Source organism: Pempheris klunzingeri, chromosome 11, assembly GCF_042242105.1.
Source record: "Pempheris klunzingeri isolate RE-2024b chromosome 11, fPemKlu1.hap1, whole genome shotgun sequence".
Taxonomy (NCBI): domain Eukaryota; kingdom Metazoa; phylum Chordata; class Actinopteri; order Acropomatiformes; family Pempheridae; genus Pempheris; species Pempheris klunzingeri.
The window spans coordinates 17,166,003-17,192,826 of NC_092022.1; the positions used below are offsets into that span (position 1 = coordinate 17,166,003).

At 42.4% G+C, this 26,824-nt stretch overlaps 1 protein-coding gene across 1 annotated transcript in view; it reads right to left on the reverse strand.

Moving 5' to 3' along the window:
* Nucleotides 1-26,824, reverse strand: part of LOC139209584 (cadherin-4-like) — a 217,290-nt gene that overhangs the window by 15,772 nt on the left and 174,694 nt on the right. Inside the window, exons 6-11 of the mRNA XM_070839355.1 lie at nt 23,253-23,408; nt 18,321-18,465; nt 16,172-16,344; nt 9,961-10,098; nt 5,118-5,303; nt 1,253-1,509 (exon numbers count right to left, since the gene is read on the reverse strand). Coding sequence (XP_070695456.1) covers nt 1,253-1,509; nt 5,118-5,303; nt 9,961-10,098; nt 16,172-16,344; nt 18,321-18,465; nt 23,253-23,408 — 1,055 coding nt within the window. The remainder of the gene's footprint in view (nt 1-1,252; nt 1,510-5,117; nt 5,304-9,960; nt 10,099-16,171; nt 16,345-18,320; nt 18,466-23,252; nt 23,409-26,824) is intronic.

Below are 26,824 nucleotides of genomic sequence, written 5' to 3' on the forward strand. Positions count from 1 at the left end.
TGTGTTTGTGTTGAGGAGACCGCAACGGACCACAGCATACTTATAAAAGGCTTATAACTTAATTTCAAGATGTGAAATACTGCAGTCTGGCACAGGTCATGGAGAAACGGGGAGGAAACTTAAAGAGGTCAAAGTGAATTAAATAGGGAGAGAGACAGAGAGAGACAGAGAGAGAGAGAGAGAGAGAGAGAGAGAGAAAGAGACCAGCTGGTGACTTTGCCGTCTTCCTAAATTATAATGTACACCCAATTTACTCTCGTTTGCTGTGAAATTAGCTGGGAAATTTGTTTAGATCATTTCCCCAGAGAAAATGGGAAGTAAGGGGCTTTTGGATTGTGAGGGTTGAAAGGAGCTGTCATTATTAACTGGTTATAAATGACACCAATAAAATCACTATCATCTTTAAGGACATTCTGTATGTGACCATGAGTGGACACACATGTGATCCTAATATAAAGCTTTCTCTTTGCAACATCAATACACAGCAAAGTGTACTTAATAGATTACCTCTAAGTTTAAAGGCCATAATACAGTCACGCTGCTACTGTCAAGTTGACAGCAGGGCTGAGGAAAGGCCTGCTGGTCATTTAAAGGTTGGTTTACATTTAAAATCCAGAGAGGCTTAGCGCAGAGAAAGAACACTGCAGGTGGACATAATGCTGTGTCAGGCGATTGGGCTTGAGCCAGCTGTTCTCTTTATTCTCCCCTCTCTCTCCATCTTCTGTGTTATCCCTCTCTCTCTCTCTCTTGCTGTTAATGTGTTTGTGTGTGTGTGTGTGTGTGTGTGCGCACCTGCATGTATGCACTCATACAACCTACAGAATGCACACACTTCTGATTACCCCAGAGGCTATTGCTCCCTATTAACCTTACCCTCCTTACTCAGAGTTCTCTTCTGGCTCATAAACTGCACAGTAAGAGTTTGAGAGATGGGTGATGCCAAAATATAGCCCCCTTGTTGAACTTTGACCCCTAACTACTGACATGGAACCTATCCAAGAGGCTTTTTAGCCTGCTGTTAGTGCATATGGAAGGATTTCTGCCAGGCTTGTACTCACATTGCAACGAGTTAGACCCCAGTCAGACAATACATTTCTGACTCTTAAGACTAGTCATATGTAATAAAACTTATCTAATAAGATCTCAATGATTTTGAGATGAAAATTAAACTAATGGCATGCAATTAAAATGTCAGAATAAGCCCGATTAGGCTTCCCATTCTGTACTGTGATCTACCGTATTCACTCTGTACCTGATTGTCTGCTGCATCTGTAGTCGGTCTGGATCCGAAGCTGAGAAGGTCGTCAGGCTGGTGCCAGCTGGCACGCCCTCTTCGAAACGGATATGTTTCGGGTTTGTGGGGAAGTAAGGGGGTTCGTTGACATCCTGGACGGATATGGTGACTCCAGCTGTGGACTGGAGCGACGACTGGATGCCACTGGCAAGGTGGGCCTGGTTAGAGACCACCACCGTCAGCATGAAGGCACGATTCATCTCAAAGTCTACTGGCTGGGGGAAGGACATTAATGACAGTGTGTGAGTAGAGAGAGTTAAACTGATTTCAAGTAGGTTTAACATTATAAAATTGCTGGCCTTCAGTCCCTCTCTTGTAGATAATGAAATCGAGAATGAGGGATCAAATTAAGCACGTTGTGCATGAACAATGTTGCTCCAACACCCTTCATAATCATATCTGAATACTACACTGTTGCCCATAAAGTTGGAATAAAATGTTTTTTACCTCTTCTCATGAAATGATTGTGAAAATGTGATTTATTCTTGATGAATAAAGTGTATACCTTCTCAACTTTATTGATCAAACTCTTCCAAACATATCACAATGAAACTTAAACCACAATTAACATTTGCAAACTGTGTATTCAGGCTTTAACAAAATTGGGGGTATTGAACAATTATTCCAACTGTATGGGCAACAGTGTACAATATGTACAATTGTGCTTCTTTGTTAGAATTTCCCTTGGTTAATCTAACATATAGTATTACATATTGCACAGACATAAAAAAATCAGCATATAAATATAGAGCAGGCAGACACATAACATCTTTTATACAATTCAGTGAAACTCCACCTCAAATTACAACCTAAAAAAATAACACAGAAATGAATAACCGCCTCTGTGTCTGAACAAAAACTATATTCATATGGTATTTATTGCAGTGTTATCATTGCTCTGGCCTGTGTTATTATGTCCTCCAGTATATATAATTTTTTTATTTCTTTTATCATTGAAAAAAGTAGGTGAATCTTAACTGTTGTAAAAGTAAATCCGTTCTTCACTTAAAACTACAGTATTCAACAAACTGAAAATAAAGCCTTTTCTTATCTTGTACAGTACGCGATTATTACCACTATCAGTAGTAGTATTATAATCATTATTAGTTTTTATGAGCAAACTATGTCAAGTATTCAAGCAGGGAGTGTTTATAAATATTATGCTTTTGACAGTGTTAAAACCTCTGCCAACTTTTCTTTTTCTGCCTGGGAAATATGCAGTGAACCTAGTTGATGATAAAGGACGTGATAAATGAACAGATGTCGTGTCAAGTGGTCCCCTGATGAATTGGACTCATATTCTCTTCAAACAACATACCAATATACCACACACACACACACACACACACACACACACACACACACACACACACACACACACACAAATATACACGCACATTCTAAGAAGAGGCAGCAGGGCTTATACTATTCATAGGGCGCTGTCATGGCTCATGGCTCTGCCTTTTGAGTATGTAGCGGTATTTTTGTGTGCATGTGTGTGCATGTGTGTGCGTGTGCATGTGTGTGCGTGTGCATGAGTGAGTGTGTGTGTGTGTGTGTGTGTGTGTGTGTGTACTCCACAGGGGGTTTTGCTGGCTGAGCCTAAACCAGAGTGACAGTTCCGTGCTCTCCTAATGAAGACGACGCGATCAGGTTGAAATGACAACAACAACAAGCAAGGAAGTAAAAAGAGAACAAATGCGCTGCTTGTAGGTACTGCTGCCACATTTCTAAAAAGGCAGATGATGATTATTGCCACAAGGCTTGTGTCTGTGGTGTTTGATGATGATGTTAATGATTTTGAGCACATCTGTACGTTTCATTACCTGAGTGTTATGAGTGGACAGTGTGGCAGCACAGCCCTGATATGAAAAAAGCATTTTTAATCTGGCAGCTTGGTTGACAAGGGCACTGTTGTGGTTGTGTGGTTGTCAGTTTGCCTGTTTATGTGCACGCACGTAGATATGAATAAATGTAAGCACATGGGTGTGTATCCATGTGTGACCCCATGGTGCAATGGGAACCCATTTACAGGCAAACCACGCTCAAGGCTCTTTGATCTTCAGCCAGTGGTATTCTGAGCACAGGGAGGTCTAGAGTATAGCTGTAGGCAAGCTAAAACACACACATACACACACACTCAGACACACACACCCTGAGGGAAGCCAGAGGGGTGAGAGGTCAATAACATAGCACGGCTTCCATCTTTTGCCCATGAGCCATCACATCTCCCCCGTATCGCTTCACTCGTTCCTCTCTTCCCTTTTACTTAATTTGTTCCGCTGGACTCCAACTTCCCACCCCCTCGTCCTCTCACCTCTCTGCCCCCACCCCCTGTGATCTGTGCTCTCTTCGCTCTGCATCTCTCAATCCTCGAAAATCTGTTTTCGCCTCACTTCCCTTCTCCTCTCCACTTCCCCTGTCATCTTCCATGTTTATCATAAGCTGTGATTTACATATCTTAATGACTCATTTGAACCAAGCGGCTCTGTTTGTGTGTTTTTATGCGTGCTTGTTTGTCTACTGGCTCTATTACCATGCGGCAAGACGGGAATGCGTCTCATAAACTCCCCAGAGCGTAGCGTAAATGTGTGACATGTTGTGGTTAAGACCTTAGCCCTTGTTTACAGAAGAGCCCAGGTCCCTCGTGGGAGATTGCTGCATACCTGGGTGTCAGCGGGATATGATGTGTCTGTACTAGCAGCTGCAGACGCCTTGGTAAAAATAGGAACACCAAGGTAGCGCCTTCTAATGACTTCTTGACTTCACCTATCGCACGTTCTCTGATGTGAACCACTCCGGCTGCCTTTCCCCAGAGTGAGCTGAAAGCCCCTCTGTTTACTTGTTGAGACAGTCTATTTCTTGTTTCTTCCCAGGGGGTGTCCTGTCTCTTATTTTATGATTTCCTGATAACCTCCCATGGGTACCTATGGAAGCTTACGGCTACCCGGCTGCCTGCTGAATTTTACATCAGGGAGTGAGAGGAATGGATTATAAAAGGCAGTCATCTAGAGATAATGAAGAGAAGCAAAATGCCAATGCTCATTGCTCAGGGTGCTCTGGGAATTATAGGGAGATGTTATTGCTATTTTTTAAGCATTATTATAGGATGTGAGATGTGATTTGCAGGAGCCAGATACACATGGAAAAAACCCTGGCTCCTCAGGGTCACACAGATAAACAAGTTATTTCTACAAAACACAGGTGACATGATAAGTACATTTACATTGAGCCACTCATGGATGAACAAAAAAATACAAATGCTAAAGGCCACACACACACACACACACACACACACACACACACACAGAATATAAGATGAATATCATACAGATTTGTTTTCTGTTGTCCATACTCTGTATTCTTTTGCAAATGGGTTAAAACTCTCTGGACAAGCTCTGTGTGAAAAGTTGAACACTAACATAGCAGGTAGTTACAAGACACAGCTTTGTTGTTGCTGTCATTTACCACAGCAACTAGAACATTACGAGTGTATATAAAGCGTTGCCTTTGTAATTGAGAAATCAATACTTAATTTGCTACAGTGGTCTCGCCAGCCGTTGTGTTTAAGTCTGTGTTTGAGTGTATGAGCTGTTTCTGAAGGGCGCAGCAGCCTCCAATCCCTCATTTGGACATAAAGGGGCATATGAAAGGCAAAGACCCCTGCCTGTCCCCATTTAACTCTGTAGTCTATTATTATTGCTTGTGCTTAGGTCCAGAGGGGATCTAACAGTCAGCACAGAAAAAGACATGACACTGTTTCTTCCACACTGACCTCCACAGAGCCAGAAGCTGAGCGTGTTCTGATAGGCTGGCGTCTTACCTTCACCACGGTGACCATGCCATCATTGGTGACAGGGTCAGTGCGGATGGTGAAGTGCCCCGATGGGTCTCCACTGATGATCCTGTAGATGGCATTCCAGTTAGGCGAGTGTGGTTGGTCAGCATCTATCACCGTTAGATTTGCCACCACAACATCCACCCGGTTCTCTGGGACCTCACCGGAAAACTGTGGAAAGTATGGTAAAATGTTACCTCATGATCTGCTGCTTCAGTAATCTTTATTTTACGTTTAGTTGAGGTCTTTTGGGATCCATTGAGTCATTTGAATGTGACAGTTTCTACAAAGCAAGTGAGCGCCTAGCTCTCTTTTCCATCTTTCGTTATGGAGTCAGCTTTACTTTCAGGTTTTCAGGTAGAGTAAGTTTAATGATCTCACTTTTACCACCGCTGAGTAGTAAACAAGCAGTAAACACAGTTGCACACCAGCAGGCACATGCACACAAGGGCATTGCTCCACTTTCAATATTTTCTGCTTTTTCCGCATTCCGACTGCTCATCTTTGAGGAGTAATAATATTTCTTTCCTTTGAAAGCCAGAGTGACAAAGGAGGAGAGAATAGACGAACAGAGAGGAGTCAGCAGTGGGGAGGGTTAAAACAGCTGTTTGAGCATATTTGAGTGGCTTTTAGTTGTCCCCATGCTGTACAAACACATGTGCTTTGTCCTGATAAGCCTGATGAGGAGTGAGCTGCTGTCTGTCATATGTCTGTTATGGTGGGGATTGATCAAAGCTTTACAGGCTCAGGGGATAAAGCCCACAAAGACGAACCAACAACACTAACCACTGCACCGCTATCCTGTAAAACAACCGCAGCCCCACCCCCACGAACATCCCACCGGCTCTTAACCAATCGCATGGGGTCAAAGGGTGAGCATTTTGGCGTGCCATCACCTCATCTGGAAGCAATAGACATGCAGCGCCATACAGTCACCGTGTCACCATGGGTAACAGGCGTGGAAGAGCCACTGAGCCGCTTATGTGAGTGTAGGATATCAAAGAGCAAAGCCGGAGACCAAACACTCCAACAGACCATAATACCCTCCCTGGCAACCCTCACATCACCCAGCAAACAGCCAACAGCAGCGGGCAGATTAGGAGGCTGCGTCAGGAGAGCTGTTCAGAGACTCAATGACATTCTTAAGACAACAGACAAGTCCGGGTGGTCCTGATGCACTGCCTGCATTGGATAAGTAGGTAGACTGTTGTATGTTTGTGTCAGAGTGAGTGTGTGTATGTGTGCACTTGAGTGGTTTATTACTGTGGTTTGGTTCAGGGACTCCCCAATGCCAATTCAATAAAATAAAACTTCAGAGATGGCTGTTGAGCTCCTAAGGGCCCTTGAGCATCTTCTTTCTGAGCACACAGTTACAGCTGCGGGCAGGAGTTAACAAGATCTGTTGGAAGACTTTGAAGGGTCCATCACAGCTCTTATTATTGGTATCCCAGTTTAAGATTCCTTCTCTCATTATCTGTTTATAGGGTGGAGGAGTGGGAGGGGTTATGTCAGGCATCGAGAGCTTCAGTAATAAGTCTTATCTATATTTTATCTTACTTGGCATGGCAATTTTTGAGTTCCCCTCACTGAAAACACTGTATCATCAGTACAATCACTTAGCAAATAAAAATCAGACAGTTCACTGCCAAAACAGTGAAACTTGCAAGACTGTTTAAATACCAGTTTTTGGAGGTACAAGAAGTCAACTATGAGTCTCAAAGAACTTTGCAATAAGCACACTCCAATCACTGAAATGAAATGTCATCAGTGACTTTAGATTGCTAAAGCTGTAGTGTTCAGAATATGCTTAAACTCCTCATTTTGCAGCTCTGGTGTGGATACTGCAGTATTAAATTCCATTCAACATAACAAAAACATTGTGGAATTCAGTTGGCATTATATAATATAATAATGTATATTTAACATTAACTTTCAAATGAGACTTTGAAGAGGAAATATAGCAGGTCCTCCCTATTCTCCACCATATTAGCTAACAGTTTTACCTTCACCATCGCCAACTCCTCTGTCTCCCCCTCCCCTCAAGTAAAAAATCAGGGTGTCGTCCTTGATGGCACTCTGTCTTTTCAAACACCTACGTCTATACTTCCTTATTATTATTATTATTATATTCAGTTCAATTGATTATGATTCTTCTTTGAGACTCCAGATTGTATTATTATGGCAGGGAGCTTTGACATGTGGTAAGAGTGTTGTCAATAATGGATTGTGATTCAACGTTTGTAAAATTTGAAAATAGAACATTTCAATCTCTACATGCGGTTATTGTCTTTCTTTCAGTCTCTTAATGATTTATGAGCTGAGCACTGCATTGACTCGGTCTCTTTTGCTTATTGGTTTTGCTAGTATATTGTAGTGTGGTTTGTTTCAACAGTGATTTGTCGTATGACTATGGTGTCTTTCAGCAGTCTATATTTTTACAGATCGGGTAGTTTTTCTTACAATGACACTGTATCTTGTCCACAACTGCTGGACTAAAGGATAGGACGAGTGGAGCTCTTTTATTGTGATTGGCACAGAGTATATTTGGCTTTCTCACAGCACTTAACAAAACACCTCTTGCCCACACCCTAATCCCTCTCTCTCTATTTGGCAATGGGGAAAGACTAAAGAAGGCCAGGGGAGGTGAGAGGAGAGAGAGGAGAAGTGACAGAGAACTTCATCATGGCAATTTTGTAAGGGTGGTAAAGAAAAGAGACCAAAGGAAGTACTTCTGCACAGACAGACCCCTGATTTGAAGATTGTAGTTTTCTCTACATAAACAAAACATCCCATACTATGTGAGATACAATCCTTGTTGCAGCACTGTATGCATGAACAAACAAAAGAGATGTATAATAACTTTTTTTTCACTTGATCTCATCTATCTGCATCACAGAAATAATGCAAAGCATATACATTATGCAACCCAGAATAAACACCCTAAGCCTTCACATCCGTACACATACACCACCCTTTGCCGCCTTGAAAAATAGGGCAGCCTCTGATAGGCATGATGAAATATTAATCATCAACATTAAAAACAAATTCCCAAAACTTTATATTTCTGGGACACATTGAAAGATCTATGGTGTTTATTGCAAACACTAAATATTTGCATAATGGCCTGCATTCTCAACAAAATGGCTTTTATGTTATCCTACCAATAAAATGGGTGATTTATGAAGGGAATGCGTAAAAGTGCTCTGCTCATCATGGCTCCAAAACCTCCACTAAAATTTATCATCAATATCCATGATAGTATTAACTTCCCTCTGTGGCGATGATGGAAATGCACTTAAAACATGGTGGAATTCAGTTCGAGAATATGAATCTATTTCTGGCCACTATCATCAATACGCCACCATCAGTAGAGAATCTTAAATCAGAGGGGGATGCCGAGTCAGGAAAGGCCTCTGATTTACAACAAGGCCCGTCTATGCTTTATCACTGCTGCTGTAGAAAATAGCTCCTGTGACCAAATAATCCTTCATTCTTTCTCGTCTCCCCATCATTCTCGCATCACTTTTTTCTCTCTTCATTTTTTGTCCTGAAGTCTACATGGTGGTCCACTCATCAACTCCTCTTCCCTCTTTGTTCTCTTTTTGCTCACCAACTCCTTTGTGTGTATTTTTTTTCTTCCTCTGCCCTCCCTTTGTACATTTCCTGCTGTGTGTGATGTAGCAGCTCTCTGATGAGCTCTATGGCTGACACATGCTTACCGCCAGCGCTAACTCATCATCATAGGGTCTTAATAGCCCCCAGGGCAAATGCTAATGCTAACTCCTCTGCTACAACCTCAAAGAGCCGAGCCTACTGTACTGTTGATGCTGCCTCAGCTGCTATCCCTGCAGTTGCAGAGCTAAGCACCTTATCTAACCAACCGACCCATGCTCTCATCACCACTGATAGGAATGTGCACATACAGAATAATTCTGACACCTGAGGCCACACTGGCGCACAGAAAGAGTTTTCATCATAACATGAAATTAGAAGGCAGACACGCTGACTCCACGTTTGACCAGCTTTACTTCCTTAAACAAATGCATGTCTCTGTCACATCAAATAAAAACAATGATTTCATTAAAACCGTGCAAATAATAGCTCTGAATTTTTTCCACTTTCCAGCTGTCAGTGAGAAATACTGCTGCCACCTCAGCTGTTCCACCCGCACATCTAAACATTGAGCAGCACTGAGAGGAATGACCAGAGTTCAGCTGAAGTTAAGGGAGAGCGGAATAAATTGGAGTAAACTTTTTAACAACACTAAATCTCTGGCTTCACTAATTCATTTAGTGATGGTGTTGCTGGATTGCACTACAGTGATACATTACATGGAGTACATTACCGTGGACTTTTAATTTCACCTTGCTCTCAATAATGACCTACTGTAATGTAATCATCATTCTAAATATCACTATCACGACAACAATCATTAATGGTTTGCTGGTTCTAGTTTTCTTGCTGATGAAAGTCAATGATATAGATTAGTTTTTCCTTCCTTCCTTCCTTGTGTGTGTTGGTGTGTGTGTATCCTCTACAAGGAAATGAGTAAGTACCCTTTGCTTTACTCATAACCCTCCCTCACTGTCCTTGTGTAAATCTTCCTGTGTAATGACATAACACAGTGTTGTAGTCAGCTCCTTTCTCCTTTCCTCCTTCCCTTACCGTCTTGTCTTCCTTCCCTCTCTTCTTTAGTGTCAGTCTCTCTACCCTTTTCTATTTCTTTTTCTCCAACACACTCATCATTTCCACCCTCTTCTTTGAACCTAAACACTCTACTCCTCCATATTGTTACCCTTTCCCCAATCCCTTATTTGTAGCAACTCACAGTTCTAGAGGTCAGCATGGGAGGGTTGTCGTTGATGTCCGTGACAGTGATGATGGCAGTGGCTGTGTTGGAAAGGCCAAAGTTCAAGTTGCCCTCCATGTCCGTGGCCTGCACGATAATGGTATACTGGGACACTTTCTGTAAAAGGCAGAATCAGAAAAGAAACACAGAGTGTGCAGTTATCCATCTGCAGAAAGCTTTCTCTTCTTTTAGCCTACAGCAATGGCCACAGACTGTGACTCCTAGAGGAAAAAAAAAAAAAGTCTTATTTGAAACACAGATTCAGAAGGGTGAAGTCTTTCATTCAACTGAGTTGAAACCTCCTCAGCAGAACGTATGCAGACTTCACACCATCTGAAGGCTGCACTATGAAGCCTCTCCATGGGTACGTCATCAAAGACACTGTTTATTCAGTGCCACTGATGGACAGATGTGAAGACAATGATCCAAATGACAGAGATTAATAGGCTAGCTAGGAGGCAATAATATGAGGGGATGATAAATGCTATTTCATCTTTTGAAATGACACAGTGTCACTTCATTGGAAGCTGAAATATGGTTCTCTTATTTGTACTTTTGGGTACATTTGGGTGCATTTGCGTGCTATTGCCATTCTCCTTTCCTCCCTCTCTTCGCTGGCATCCTCTGTCTCTTCTTCAGTCCCCGGGTGCAGTTAATGGGCTGCAGGAAGGTTGGAGCCAGGGAGCCGACTCTCTGGATAATGTGTCTCGTCACTGAGATTCCCAATTATATTCCCAGTGTCTCTCTCACCTGCTAATTACCGTGTAAATATCCCAATTAGGCCAGGACATCACATCAGGAGGATTAGACAGCTCCTCTCAGTTCCTCTCATCTTGATGCTAGACGAGATGCTGAACTCCAGCCCTGTACGCACACTCTCATTAACACCCGTACATACACACAAACACACATAAACATACACACACATACACCTCTCTTTCTCCATGTCTTGTTTAGAGGCAGTGCTTTCCTGACTGTCCCATCAGCCAGTATACAGCGTGTACACAACACTCTCACTAATTAGACAAGGGACTAATTATGTAGAGCTCCTCTGAACCTCTCAGCACTGCGACAACACCGCAGCATACCCAGCTCCCTCTAAAGGATTGAGGTCTTTTACTGTCAACAAGCTCTTAAAAGTCCACTGCAGACCAGTGGAAACCTTCAGAAGAGAATCAGTGTGGGAGTTTATAAAGGAGAGTAAGAAGACGTTTCCAAAGTAAAGAACAGAGAAAAGGATAACAGACAGCAGGGGATGCAGCTGAGGCGCAAGGGATGAGGACTACCAAAAATAGATGCCTGTGTTTTTTCTTTTTTCTTTTTTTGTTGCACCTAACACCTCCAAGTCCAGCCTAAGAAGCGAAGGGAGATGCAGAAACTTTCAAAGTTTCAAAGGGCCAAAGTGCTGACTAAAAATGGACCAGGGATGCTCTGCAGTGTGCTGTGTAGCATCTTCCTGTGAAGTTTATGTACAGTACATTTTTTTGCACAGTTTAAGACTTCTAATCTGCTGTATAAGAAAAATGTAAAGGAAACAAAAGTATGAATTTGTATGCTACGGAAGCAGCGTGTAAGTGTGCATGCATGAATGTATTCATATAATGAAAAAAAAAATTGTTTATACTTTGTTTTGTTTTTCCAATTAGAAATATACTTTGGCTGTAGGGACAAGCCTCTGGCTGTAGGGACATGGAATGTCACCTCGCTGGGGGGGAAGGAGCCGGAGCTTGTGCAGGAGGTTGAGAGGTACCGGCTAGATATAGTTGGCTCACCTCCACTCACAACTTGGGCTCTGGAACCCAGCTCCTCGAGAGGGACTGGACTCTCCATTTCTCTGATGTTGCCCACGGTGTGCGGTGGCGGGCTGGTGTGGGCTTGCTTATAGCCCCACAGCTCAGCCGTCAAGCTGAAGAAGGAGTCCTACTGGGCCTTGTTGGCTCGTGGAACTCCTGATGCTGCTGACAGGTACCGGCAGGCCAAGCGTGCTGCAGCCCGGGCGGTTGTGGAGGCAAAAACTCGGGCCTGGGAGGAGTTCGGGGAGGCCATAGAGGTAGACTACCGGTCGGCCTTGAGGAAATTCTGGCAAACCGTCCGGCGCCTCAGGAGGGGGAGGCAGTACCCCACCAACACTGTTTACAGTGAGGGCGACTTCGACTTCTGCCAGGTCTTCCATTGAGGAGGCAGAGACTCATCACCCAAGCCGAAGTCGCCGAGGTGGTCAGAAAGCTCCTCGGTGGCAAGGCACCTGGGGTGGACGAGATCCGCCCTGAATACCTCAAGTCTCTGGATGTACAGGGACTGTCTTGGTTGACAAGTCTCTGTAACATCGCCTGGCGGTCAGGGACAGTGCCACTGGAATGGCAGACCGGGGTGGTGGTCCCTCTTTTTAAGAAGGGGGACCGGAGGATGCGTTCCAACTATAGGGGGATCACACTCCTCAGCCTCCCCGGGAAAGTTTATTCCAGGGTACTGGAGAGGAAGATACGGCCGATAGTCGAACCTCGGATTCAGGAGGAACGTGACCGGGACCGGTTGCAGAACACTGGACCAGCTCCACACTCTCCATCGGGTGCTCGAGGGTTCATGGGAGTTTGCCCAACCTGTCCACATGTGCTTTGTGGACTTGGAGAAGGCATTCGACCGTGTCCCTCGTGGCATCTTGTGGGGGTGCTTCGGGAGTATGGGGTCCGGGGCCCTTTGCTAAGGGCTGTCCGGTCCCTGTACGACCGAAGTAGGAGTCTGGTTCGCATTGCCGGCAGTAAGTCAGACCTGTTCCCGGTGCATGTTGGACTCCGGCAGGGCTGCCCATTGTCACCGGTTCTGTTCATTATTTTTATGGACAGAATTTCTAGGCGCAGCCAGGGGCCGGAGGGGGTCCGGTTTGGGGACCGCATGATAGCATCTCTGCTTTTTGTGATGATGATGTTGTCATGTTGGGTTCGTCGGGCCGAGACCTCCAGTGTGCACTGGGGCGGTTTGCAGCCGAGTGCGGCTGGGATGAGAATCAGCACCTCCAAGTCCGAGGCCATGGTTCTCGACCGGAAAAAGGTGGTTTGCCATCTCCGGGTCGGTGGAGAGTCCTTGCCTCAAGTGGAGGAGTTCAAGTATCTCGGGGTCTTGTTCACGAGTGGGGGAAGGATGGAGCGTGAGATCGACAGGCGGATCGGGGCAGCGTCTGCAGTAATGCGGTCGCTGTATCGGTCCGTCGTGGTGAAGAGGGAGCTGAGCCAAAAGGCAAAGCTCTCGATTTACCGGTCGATCTACGTTCCTACCCTCACCTATGGTCATGAACTTTGGGTCATGACCGAAAGAACGAGATCTCGGATACAAGCGGCCGAAATGAGTTTCCTCCGCAGGGTGGCCGGACTCACCCTTAGAGATAGGGTGAGGAGTTCGACCATCCGGGAGGGGCTCGGAGTAGAGCCGCTGCTCCTCCACATCGAGAGGAGCCAGCTGTGGCTCGGGCATCTGTTTCGGATGCCTCCTGGACGCCTCCCTGGGGAGGTTTTCCGGGCATGTCCCACCGGAAAGAGGCCCTGGGGAAGACCCAGGACACGCTGGAGGGACTACGTCGCTCGGCTGGCTTGGGAACGCCTCGGGGTTCCACCGGATGAGCTGGAGGAGGTGTCTGGGGCCCGGGAAGTTTGGGCATCTCTGCTAAAACTGCTGCCCCCGCGACCCGACCCCGGATAAGCGGTTGAAAATGGATGGATGGATGGATGGAAATATACTTTAATACAAAATATACATGTGACACCGCAATTGAAAGAAATAGATGCATGTGCTTATGTACATCTGTGTACATATGGTATGTGTGTGCGGTTATGTACGTCTGTCTTTGTGAGGATCGATTCAAGGCTTTTGTTTTTGACTTCTTCCAAAGGCTTTTTGAGTGCTAAGGCTTGGTTTTAAGGTTATACTTAGAATTGGGTTTAGAATGAGATTAGCTTCTGAGGTGGTTTTAGGCATGCAGTTGTGACGGTTAAAGGACCTGAAGGTTAGAAAAATTGGCTTAGAACCCCTCAGGATAATACCTCATTTACACAGGGTATTAAGATGTAGATATGTAGGAAGAGGCTGATTCAGGTGACATTACAATTTCAACATTTCATTTCTGCAGCCACTTATTTGCAATGTCTGATGTGGTATATGTTTGCACTATTGTTGTCATGAATTGTACTTTGTTATTCACGTGTAACAGTAAATGCCTGGGAATGCACATTTCAGAAGAATATTCTGACAATAAAAATGAAAAAATCCAACATTATTAACATCCATGTTTTCTTGCAAACAGCCTTCTTCTTCCCTGTCTTTGCCAGTGGTTTGCAGCATGTCTTGGCAGAATATCTTACCGCCACCTGCTGATCAATTAAATAGAAATTATTGGCAGAACTGTGTACACATCACCCACATGTCTGCGTGTACATATATGTATAGATCAGATAAAGGAAATGTGGGCTCATAAAAAAAATAAAACAGCTCCATTTACCAGGGGCCAAATAGAGAGAAAATAATTTTAATTCATATGAGGAGGTGTTTCTAGCCACCTGACAATTACAAGCCAATATAATATTCACCTTCTATCAGTTCCTAAAGAAAACATCTAGCTCCTCAGCTGCTACAGTAAATACTGCATTCAGTTCATCACTATGTCAGCGAATTGCTAACTGTGTCTGTCTGCCGTTTGGTGCTGAGCAGGTAGTGTACAATGAGTTTTTAGAGCTTTTTCAATTAAAACGGCTGCCTGCTATGGCTGAAATCCACACTATAAGTGTGGTAAGAGTGAACCAAAACAGTACTTAGTATAACAGTATAAACAATGAGTGGAAATATTTACAATGATATACTGTAAAAGAGAAAAGCAGATGATCCTTATTCATTTTCTGTTGATCAACTGCTGAAATCCATATTTGGTTGTTGAAAGTCAAAGAGCAGCACTTGCTCTTCATTACCACCACTGAGGAGCCTTTAGGCAAGGACCTAAACCCAAATCTGCTCCAGCTGAGCTGCTCAGTTGGCCAATAGATCATGTTGAGGTTGTACTGGACATCTTCCAGGTGTGAATGTGTATAAGGCAGAGACTGCGAGTTGGGTGCTCCTGAAAAAAGGACCTCTCAGAGACACTACCCTGAATAAAAATAGGTAAAAAAAACACTAGAGGGCTAGGGATGAATTAAGTCTGGGTTTTGCAAGTATAGCAGTTCAAACATGCATGTGTGTATGCGTGTGTGTATCTATGTGCATAGTGGGGCTAGGAGTTTAATCCTACATTAGGGGCGACTGGCTGGATTAGCAGTTTACAAAAAAAATAAGCAGCAGAGGTTCAGCTGAGACATTTTTATGCCCTGTTCTCCTCATACCTCTTTCTCGCTCTCTCTCTGACACCCTCATGTCTCATCCTGCTTCTGTCTCTGTCACCGTATCGCCATTGCTAAATTCACACACACATCCTCCCAACTCATTGTAATACCCCATCTGCCCAGCTCTGTTTTTGTTCTATTGCTCCCTTCAGTTTTCTTTTTTTTCCCCTCAATTGCCTGTGTTTTATCGAGTGTAGATGTGATTATATGGGCTTTTGTGTTTGTCTGACAGGTGTCAAGGGCATTCTATCTCAGATATTTCCACTCTGTCTTTACCACATAAACACACACACACCGACAAACACACAGACAGGCACAGACACATACACTCACACACAGCACAACGTGAGCAGCCCACTGCAGCGTGATGTGTTGTTAATAGGTCTGTCACTGGTGACAGTTTGGGAGGATGATCTGTCTCGGAGATTTCTTTTCAGAGTTGTCACTGGCACATCCATGTCGTGAGAATAAACACATTTGGATCTTGTCACAACTTTTATAGCTCTATAAACAAGGTGACCGCAGAAGAAGGCAATTTACTGTAAAAGAAAGATGAGTTGGTGTGTATGTGTGTGTGCGTGTGTGTTGTGGTGACAAATGGCTAGAAAACATTTGTAAGGCGCATCTCAGAGTGTCATCAGAAGCTGTACCACATGGCCAGCTGTAGTTCATTTAGACTGTGTGGACAATACTCAAGTGTTCACAGATTTAAATAAATAAAGCATTATACAATCCTCATTTGTGCTGATTGTTTTGCTAAATGATGCATGGTTTTCATATCTGTAAAACATTTCAACTTTTGTGAAGGCTTTGGGGTAGAGAAGACCAACCTCTCGATCAAGACCAGGTGCCACAGTCACAATATCTCCGGTCTCACTGTTGATGGTAAACATGTTGGGGATGGGGCTGTGCGGCGTTTGGGACAGGATTCGATAGCGCACCATTCCATTAGCTGTGGTGTTGTCGTCTGCATCAAATGCTGACAGATGCATCACATAGGTTCCTTTTGAAGAAAAGAGTATTTGTCAGCATATATGTCCAAGCATGCTGTAACAGAAAGTAAAAAATAACGAAGACACATTCAAGTTCTATTCAAATATGTATGGACAGTTTTATTTTAATCTTAATTTAAGTTAAAGCAAAACTGAATAAAAGATGAAATAACATGAACCCACTTTTAGAAAAGCTGAATAAAATTTCTAAGCTGTAAACATACCCTGACTCAATTCAGCACACTCTGGGTTTTTTTCTGCAGCAGCATTACTTGGTCCAGTATAACTGGTAGCTCATGGTGGCTAATGTTAGCTAAAGTTAGCTAACACTAATAAATCAGTTTGCTGATTTTATAATCCATCTCTACTTTTGATATCTGTTACCATGTGTTTCAACATGTAACAGATAAAAAGGATTATAGTTTTATCACACAAATGTAAAACAAGCAACTGAATGAACGGAAATTCAGTTTCCAGTTCAGGAAAAGTGACATAGTTTTACTTTAACTCTTTATAAACATCTATTTGTGCTATTGCGTCTTTTATTGGAGCATTTAAAGTGAAACAAAAACGGTAGAAGATACAAAATTGCTCGAAAATAATAATCACTCCGACTACAAACACGAATCCGCACAGACATATAATATATGCAGAGTTCTGTTGGAGAGAACAAGCCACTATTCTCTATAAATGCACCACTTGTTTGCTGCCTCCACACAGTCATAACTCTGTGGGATCTCTGCCTGTCACCCAATCTCTCCATTCTATCTCAGCCGATTCTAATTGCCAGAGATAGTGATATCATGCCAGTGACAGCCCCTGTCCGAGGATAATTGTAACCGCAGCTCCCATTTCAAACTTCATTACATTTCAAAGCAACATTTGTCAATGACTCGGCCAGAGGGAGCACTCTAAAGGCCTCTCAGCGAGACCAGAAAAAAAGCCGGCAGGGATAGAGGGAGCGAGAGCAAAAGAGAGAACTAGAGGACAGACTCCATATTTGGTTTGATTCCAAGAGGAGTGACTATCAGTCCTCCACCCATCACTCTTTTCTAGAGATGGAGGGATAGAGAGAAGGAGATGAAGAATCACAATGTGTCACACATCGCTGGGGTAATTTCATTAAGCTGCACTCTTAGGGGGTTTAATGTGGACCCTTTGTACGGGCGTCCTAAGCTGTGCCTGACAGGATTAGGTCCCCATAATGACTCTTTAATTTGCAAACTAATTCAAGTCTGTAATTGGCCTTCCATTGAAACCACTGGAGCTCTAAATTCTAAAACTCTCTTTTTTATGATTATTGTTCAGCTGAATGTCATGCATGCCACTGAGACTTGTCTGCTGTGTGGGGCAAAGCTGTGGGGATGAAGGGATAGCAACAGAGAAAAAAAGCAGAGAGAAAATAAAGACCGCAAAAAAAGACAGTAAGAAAGAAAGGAGAAGGAAAGGAAATGAGCACCTGGACACCTCTTGAGATCACCTCCTGGTACAATAAACTCTGGCTCATCAGGCTCGTACTCACACACACGCATGCACACAGAAAGCTCATCTCTGTGATTCTTCCGCTCTGAGGTTAGACATAAAATGACCCAGTGGTGCTACAGCGTGGTACATTTAATCCTCAATCTCCTCTCCAGCCTGAGCACCCTCTTTGGTTTATGGCCACTGCCGCAGCCGGCTAAATGAAAAGCCACTGTGGGAGACAGATTCTCTGTCTGTCTGCTAAATCAAGGGGAATGGAAAATTCTGTTATGTCAAAGATTCACTGGTGTAGTCATACTTTTAACGACACCAATCTCTCCTGATATACTGGTCGCTCTTCCTCACTCCATCCATGTCCAAACACCTCATCCCTTAAGACATTTCTTTATTTTATTTAAATAAAAACTTCTCTCCTAATTGCCCCTGCTCCACAGTTTGCTTCTTTTTTCATCCATCGATCTATCCATTTATCCATCCATCCACCCATCAACCCATCATTCATTACCTGGTTTAGAGCCTTCATCCACAGAGCCATTATAGACCTGGTTTTTGAACTCCGGTCTATTGTCATTCATGTCGATCACAAATATGTACAGATCGATGGGGTTCTCAACCTGGTTCCCATTCATGTCCACAGCATGGGCTCGCAACTACGAGACATAAGAACACAAGAAATTAGGTTAGATTATTAAACATTACATAACATTATTGCAGGAAGTAATGAGTTGATAAATCATCTGAGTCTACGGTGAGTGCTTCTATTGATTTTATGGAGAGATTTATTGAGATAAATATTTGTATTTTTAATGGATGAAAAAAAGCAACTTTTTAAGGAACAAACAAGGGCGAGTCCTACATACCTGGTCTATATTTTCCATATTTACCATTCATACATTTAACTCTTTCATCTTTCAAATCAAAGGTGTATTTTCCACTGAGGATGGGGGGGATTTACTCACTAAATCTGTCCAGCTGCCAAAGTCCAGATGACACAAGAAAGAAGCTGATAAAAACATTGATCCACTCATGTGAGTCATCCTCAGTTGTTACACTGAGCTCACAGAAATGAGTTTCAGGAGCAGTGGCAAGTGCATTTTGGGCTTTTTTGCCCTAGGTCAGGTAGGAATAAAAAACAGCATTAAAAGACTGTTTTGATTAAACCTGTGTAATCATATTATTCTAGCGAAGACAAAAAACATCAGTCAAATCTACGGCATCCGTATTGACTTTTGGTGACTTAAAAATCGCTTCAGATCACTGAAGTCTAGTCTAGTTCAGTTTAAAGTATTTGCATTCTGTGTTTACTTTGTTTTATTGAATTTCTATATATATGATTTGTGGCCGGGATGTAAAAACATAATATATACCAATGAAACTAAATACAATTTTCAGTTACTGCATTAATGATACAAAAAACTAGGCCACATTTCATATTCTTTTGTTAAATGTAAGAATGGCATTAAGGCCAGTTTCACTGTAATATGTTATTTACTGAGTGAAAATAAATTGTAAATGTAAATCAAAAGTATTCACTTTTCATCCACCATCTTTGAAACCAAACCCACAGCCCTGGCCCTGGTCTGTTATTGCCTGTATTTAAAAAATTGTTGTTATATTTGAATATCACTTCTTTGTTTCAGTCCTGGGATGGATGGCCCCCACTGTCTCCACTGACAGGAGTGGACAAGAGAAACGGAGAAACAACATAAATAAAACACCAACAAACTGAAGGCAGGGTTGTTGTTTATTTCAATCCTTCAAGGTGACTACTTTTACAGCACCCCCAAAGCCAAACAGAAAAACACCTCTGCATTGTTTTATGAATTTGGCATTGAAACCTGCTCATGAATACGCAGGCTAATAAACTATGCCTTATTGAATTAAACAATATAAAAGTGTGAAAAAGATTCCCTAAACCTACATGACAATATTAAGTAGAGTCAGAAGTGGAATTTGGGATATTTTTCTTGCAGAGTAATAGCCTTTGCGATTGTGCATTTTCTCCAGACTTCTTATCTCTTTTACACTTATTCCCCAGAAGTTTTTATCTCACCAGAAACCAAAACAAGACACACATTATTTTATTGGAGGTTGGCTCTATTGTAAAGGCAAGGTGTCTGTTTCGGGATCACTGTTTTGGATCCCAGGCCAACATTCTGTCTGGTTTTGTTTGAAAGAGAGTCCTGATATCTCTCCACTTCCCTCCGACTCTGCAAACAGAATCAGCCCATCTCAAATTCAGCTCAGCTGCGCTCAGATCAATGGAATCACCAACTAGGATTTCTCTCAAAGTTTGGACATGCTGTAAAATGTGTCCTGACTGTTTTCTCTCTTATGAAGTCTGGAGGGGAAAAAAAGAACTCAATGAATGAAAACGAGAAAATAACTGAATTATCAGGGAAATGTTGAGTTTATATAAATGCTTGTGGTTTGTTTTTTCACTCCATACCTGAAGGTCAAACTAACAGACTGACGTGGCATTTCAAAATGAACTCCTCGGTTCTCTCTAAAACTGTTTTCACTTCACCTTACCTGGGAATGTTTATATCCCTGAACATGACTTATTCAGTGATATTCCTGTCAGCTGTAAACACCAGGGATGTTTAAGTTATATCATACAAAGGGGAAAAACCAGAATTCAGATACTAGCAACATCCTGCCCCTGACAACATAGGCTGGTAAATATTTACTCTGTTAAAATGTCAGCAATCAATTTCAGGTGAAGGACCCTCTGCCTTATTTAATGTGAGGGATATTCATCGAAAAGAATGCTATGGGAAGAGGAAAACAAAGTGGCAGCATTGGAAGGGGCTTGGCTTGGGGGTGAAAAAATGTTAGGAACGAACAGAGAAGTAAGATGAAAAGTTGTAACGTGAGCAGATTTTTTTCCCATCATGCATGGAGAATTGAACGAATGGTTGTCTTTCCATCTGAGAATGCCTGATGGGTAAAATGCTACCTAGCCACTGCAAGAGCATGAGAGCAAGATAAGTGAAATAACCTCCGGGCAGGAAATAGAATAAGTAGAGTTCTCCATTGGCTTCTTCTCCTCAGAGAGATGAAGATCCTCTCCACTGCTGCCCATCCTCTCCTCCCCACCATCTGCTTCCACTCTACACCTCCACCAAAACTGTGTCTTCAGGTCTCCCCGAGGTTAATTTGACTTTACTTTTTTCACTACATTGTCTGATCTGTCCTGCACCCAATATCCGTGCGCTGCCATCGTATATCGCATCTTGTGGTGCTCTTACAGCCGGGCACCTTATCTCTGCTCACCCTCATCCCTCCATCCCGTGTGCACCCTCACCCTAATTCAATAACAGCAGGAGTCAGAGATTACCGCCATGTTTAAAGAAGGCAAAATGTAATTCTGGGTCCACATTAAAGTTATTATCTTGAAAGGCAGGGGGAGAAAACAGACCGTACTAGGCAGCACTCCGCATTTGGCCAAGAGGCAGCATCCTGATAGAGATAACAGCAGACCCAGAAGCTCCAAGGTTTTCTTCCTCATAAGGATGCATCTTGTTGCATGGCTGGTTTTGAATTTCAGAGTTCTCTTGCTTTTGAAATAAAAAAGAACTAGGCCGTAACTTTGTTCTGTCCTTGCTTGAACTATGAAGTAAACAAAAGAAAGAGCACAAAGTCAAATTCCAACTTTGTGTGTGTTGTAGCTTGATAGCATGATGTTACTCACAAAATAAACTCTTCCTTGTCTTTAATATTCTTGGGTTGAGAATGTTCATGTCTTATTCAGCACAGTTTAATTGCTTTCCTGTTACTCTAACAGCATCTAGTCTGAGAGGCCTTTAATTGAACTACAACACCTTTCTTCGTTCGTTTACACGCACATCGTTACCTTGTCTCATCTGGTTTCTCCCTGCATTTTGTATTCCACACCAACTAACACTTTTCCCCTACAACAAACATGGAGTTTAACTTAAACAGCCTTTAGCAAGCCTCCGCCTTTCTTAACAAATCACCTCATTGATTGGAGTTTCTCCTGGGTATAAATCTGCTCAGCTCCAACTAAAAGGTTGGGCCTGCCAGCTCACACAGACTGTAAGTCAGGCTAGAGTGCCATATAAATACAACAGTAGCAGCAGGTACAGAGACGGAGAAAAACCAGCAACTCAAAATGATGAACCCAATGTTGTTGCTCACTATATCAAAGCCTAGAGGCTCACGGCAGCAGAGAGACTAGCTGAAAAACTAGCTTAAGCAGTTGCAAGACAAGTTATCATTTTTCTTAAATCTTAAATGAACTTTGCCTGGATTTTTGACTTTTTTACACCCAGACCAGAATGCACAGCACAATGGTGAGAGGAGAAGCAGACATGAGAGGAGTCCAAGAAAGCAAATAAGCACATTTCCTAAAACACTGAACTATTCCTTTCACGCACAGATAGCCATTGATCTTTTAATCTCACTCAAATGTTGAAATATTCACACCTTGCCACTCATCCAGGTTTTATTTTCCTACTAAGCCATTTTTCCTCTCTAATCAGTGAGTCTTTTCGTCATGTGCTACTGGCACAGCAGTTTAAAAGCTATGAGAAAAGCAGTGTGACTGGTTCAGAGCTTAATGATAAATTATCTCTGACTTGTAAATCAGTTCATCTAAATGCATTGCACATAGCGCTGCCACATGTATGAGTGAAAATGTGCAAATTGGAAATTCCATCATTCAGTCCATCATCATTGTGCATTAAAGATGCAACAGAACACACACACACACACACACACACACACACATAAGGAAATGATTTTACTTGCTATGTTACATGATATGAAATATTGTTGTGTAATATTTATCAAATGGAGTTAATTAAATTATTACAAAAACTGATTTGTTTTTTCATAATTTGTTATGTTTAGCAAATAGAATTAATTATATAAATATTTATGTTAAAATAATGATGGAATAAATCAAATCTAAAACAACTGTCCGTTATGTCATTAATATTTTACATTAGATAATTAGAAAGTGGATTAAAAAAAACAGATGAAGAGAGGGCTATTTTTTCTATCAACTTATCTTATCTTATCTCTCTCTTATCTAAACTTTTTTTTTTTTTACACCATTTGCATGGAACAGCAAAAACAAAAAAACGACTGACTTACAGATCAGTGAATATGTATATATACATATGCATACAAGTGGCTTCTAATTATCTGACAGTCAGTTATGGTATATTACATATTTCATCATAGGAATGGGCATTTTTATAATGTAGAGCTACACTGATTCTGATTTCGACCCTTCTATGTTAATGTGGTATAGATGTAGAGTTGACATGACTTCAGTGTCAAAGCGTTGATCGGCTGTAAAATAATGTTTGTGGTTTCATTTCAAAGGTCATGGCTGTTCTCCGTGCATGTATGTGTGTGTGAGAGAGAGAGAGGAGAGCAGCAGAGAGAGACAAACACACGCACTCACATGATAAGATGAGCGATGTTCTCGATCAAGAGGTTTGGTGACGAACATCTTTCCAACCACTGGATCAATATTGAACACTTCATTGGGTGGTTGATCTGCTCCAACCCCAGTGATGCTGTATCGGATGGAGATGTCCTGGTCCTGGTCTGAACGAATCTGCATCACAACAAACAGAAAAGGAACACTCAATCAAGTGTTTATCAAAGTCTCAGAGTGAGTTTTACTGAACTTTTTCCAACTCTATCTCTCTCTTGCACTGAGAAACTAAACTCAAACACACAGTTACCATGTCCGACCTACACCTATTGGCTGTAGGGTGTTAATTATTAAAGGACCAGTTTGTGATATACAGCCCCAGAATTTAATAATTCTGCCCTCGCGAAATCTCAGAAACTTGATATTGCATATTATTCAGAGGAAACACGCCCAGACACACACACACACACACACACACACACACACACACACACACACACACACATACACACACTCTTGTACACATGGACACATATTCATCACAGTTTGCCATTTCTAGCCACCACATATTCAAGGATTCCATTAGTGCTACCACAGGGAGTGCAATGCATTCTGTTGGGCAGAACTGAGGAGATGCAAAAGAAAATGTTAATTTTCAGGGAAGGAAAGATGAAACCAACACATATTCACCGTTAACTTTGACAGTCAGGTAGTGATTTGTTAGGATTTGCTGGAACCAAGCTAGGATTAAAGACAAGTTGTGTTTTGACAATTAGAGAGGGAAGTGAAAATGTGAGGTTGTAATTGTTTGGTAATTAGGTAAGCAACAGCAGGTAACAGAGAAATAAAAACACGTTCTGAGGAGGCAAAAATGGGCCAGAAGAAAAGACTAGTCTCAAATCCAGGGGTGCATAGAAGAAGGGAATTATTTAATAACTGTGGGAGATGGGAAGCAGAATGTTCTTGAAAAAATAGGCCTGTATTTTGGTTCAGCTTTCCTTGCCAGATAGCCAACTAATAGGTGCATTAAGTGCACTGCTAGGCCTGTAATTTGGACTGAAGTGCTGTGTAATTGGGACTCATTTGGAGTTTTTCAATTTAGTGCCCAAATAGAGTCCAAACCTCCAAGCATCCAATCTCTGTCCATTAACTACATGATAACCCGTGAACATCAGCTGGTGTATCAAAATGACTCAATCATACACTTACTCCAGTATGAGGGCACATACTGTCCACACATACACAAATAGACAACTACACATACTGGGCCAAATTTTTCCTTCTAATCAATGACTATTTCAGTAGAGAGCCTGAGTGCACCGGAAGAGTAAGACTGTCCAAAGTTGTCTCCATCTTTCACCACTTGAGGAACCAATTTAGCCACACTTTTGACACACCAGGAATTCTGCCCTGCTGAGGAAATAGCTGGAGCAACTAACAAGGACAAGGACGGACATACAGTATTAGACAGGTGTCATCCTGACTCGTCCTACTGGTGGAATAAAAAACCTGTCACCATCACTGACACTGCTATTATCACTATTTTCCTTCACTTCCTCTTCATCAGCATTAACGTTATCATTAACTCACAATGAGAGAGACCGGGCCGAGGTGTGTCTAATCAGACAAATGTGATCAGCTATAGACACCTTCACTGTCAGAATGCAAGAAGAGCTGTCACAACATCCCACAAATGCTATTTGTGCATGTCTGTATGTGTGTTTTCTTTGGGGAATAGGGGGAGGAGAATGTCAGAATGCTCTGCACATATCTCAGTGATTCACTGCTGACAGCTATGATAATTAACGAGCTGCAGGCATCGACTGCTATTACTTCAAAGAAACTCTACCCGTTAAACACCAGCAACTAACAAATATCCAGCTAGCACCTCAGTTGAACTCTCAATGTGCTGCCATTACCTTCCTCTATAGGCAAAGCAAAAGACTGCAGCACGCTGACTCCATCTACCTCTCCTGTCGCATTAGAAAATACAAGCAATTATTACACATCTGACTGCCAAACTGTCTCCCCCTCTCATTCATCCCCCTTTTCTCCTCCCCTCTCCTTGTCTCTCTTTTACTCTGCCCTCCCTTCCCCTTTCCAACTCCTCTCTCTCATCCCCACTCCTCCCCTTTCTTCTCATCTCTCCCTTCTGCTGTACTCTCTCATCACTCTCTCTCTCTCTTTCTTCGCTTCAGGTCTCCGTGGGGACAGAAGCCATGCATGAAAAATGAAATTACTTCAATCCGTTGGCCTTGGCAGTGGCGTATAAATCCTCACCAGTTAGGAAGTGATAGCTCTCCATAATTCCATTTGGGTTTTCCCCGCCCCCCTGATTTCCCTCCCGTTTCCAAGTCGTCCTGCTTGGGGGGGAAAGAGATTCTGCTGCGTGTTTCCACAGTCATTTCAGCCAATTAGCTTTCCCTCCCACAATGTTCACGTAAACGTTTTTAAAACTATTAGGGGACGGCGCCAAAATCCTTATCCTCATCAGTTTCTATCAAATATTTGTGCATGGTTGCAGGCACACTGACATGCACATTCAAGCACAAGTGTGCTTTGTCTGGCTCATGATTAATAAAGTGTGTAATAACACATGCATATCATAATAGCATATGCATATCCTATACATGGATATGCATTAAGGGATCCAACAATGGACATCAAGGAAATTAATCAGCTACTGTTGTTACATATTATCAGTCTTCTTTTATCACAGAATATTGTGACAGGCAGGATGTCAATTCAATAGTGAGCAGCTCACACTGTCATCCTGCCATTTTAGCTTTAGAAAGGGGGGGGGGTGTGTTGAAAAAAGCCCAGTACTAGATGAATATGCAGAGCTTCTCATAACTGCATGAGTGCATTTTATTTATTTTAATGAAAAGAAGGAAACTCTCTCTCTCTCTCTCTTGCTACACTGCTATCTTGCACCTCACACAATAACACACACATACACATAAAATGTCTCCAGTGGGTAATAAGCAACAAAGGAATTCATTCCTCACATTTTTCTCTCAATTTCCTTAACGGTGTGTGTGTGCATGTCTGTCTATAAGGGAGAAAGAGTGGACAAGAAGCTCTCAGCTAAAAGAGATTGAAAGTGAGGGGGAGAGAGAGAGAGAGAGTCATGACTGTATCATCCGGCATCAGAAACCAGACACTGTCTAAATGACCTATTTGTCGACGGATCAAAGCAATTCCCTTCATTACTGACAACTTGTCTGGTTCTTAAGGAGATCTTATCAGTGAGCTTAGCTCCCTTCTGCCAGGCAAAACTGAATCAAATGAGAAATTATCATGCTACCGGGTCTTCGGGGAAAACAGAGAAGAGGAGATGAAGAGAGGGGAATGAATAACACAGAGGCACAGTTCTACCACAGTTACTGGGGTGCAGAGGAATTAATTCTCACTTAAAATTCATGTTAACTAACACTTCAAGAAGCACACAGCTACTGCCAGTAAGATGTGTGACTGCAGTTCATGTTGTAAATATACACTACTACACATTTTAATAATATATATTCAAATGATATGAATCAAGTAAGTTGCAAATGTTGATTAGGGGATCCATACTGACAACTGACGCAGTAACA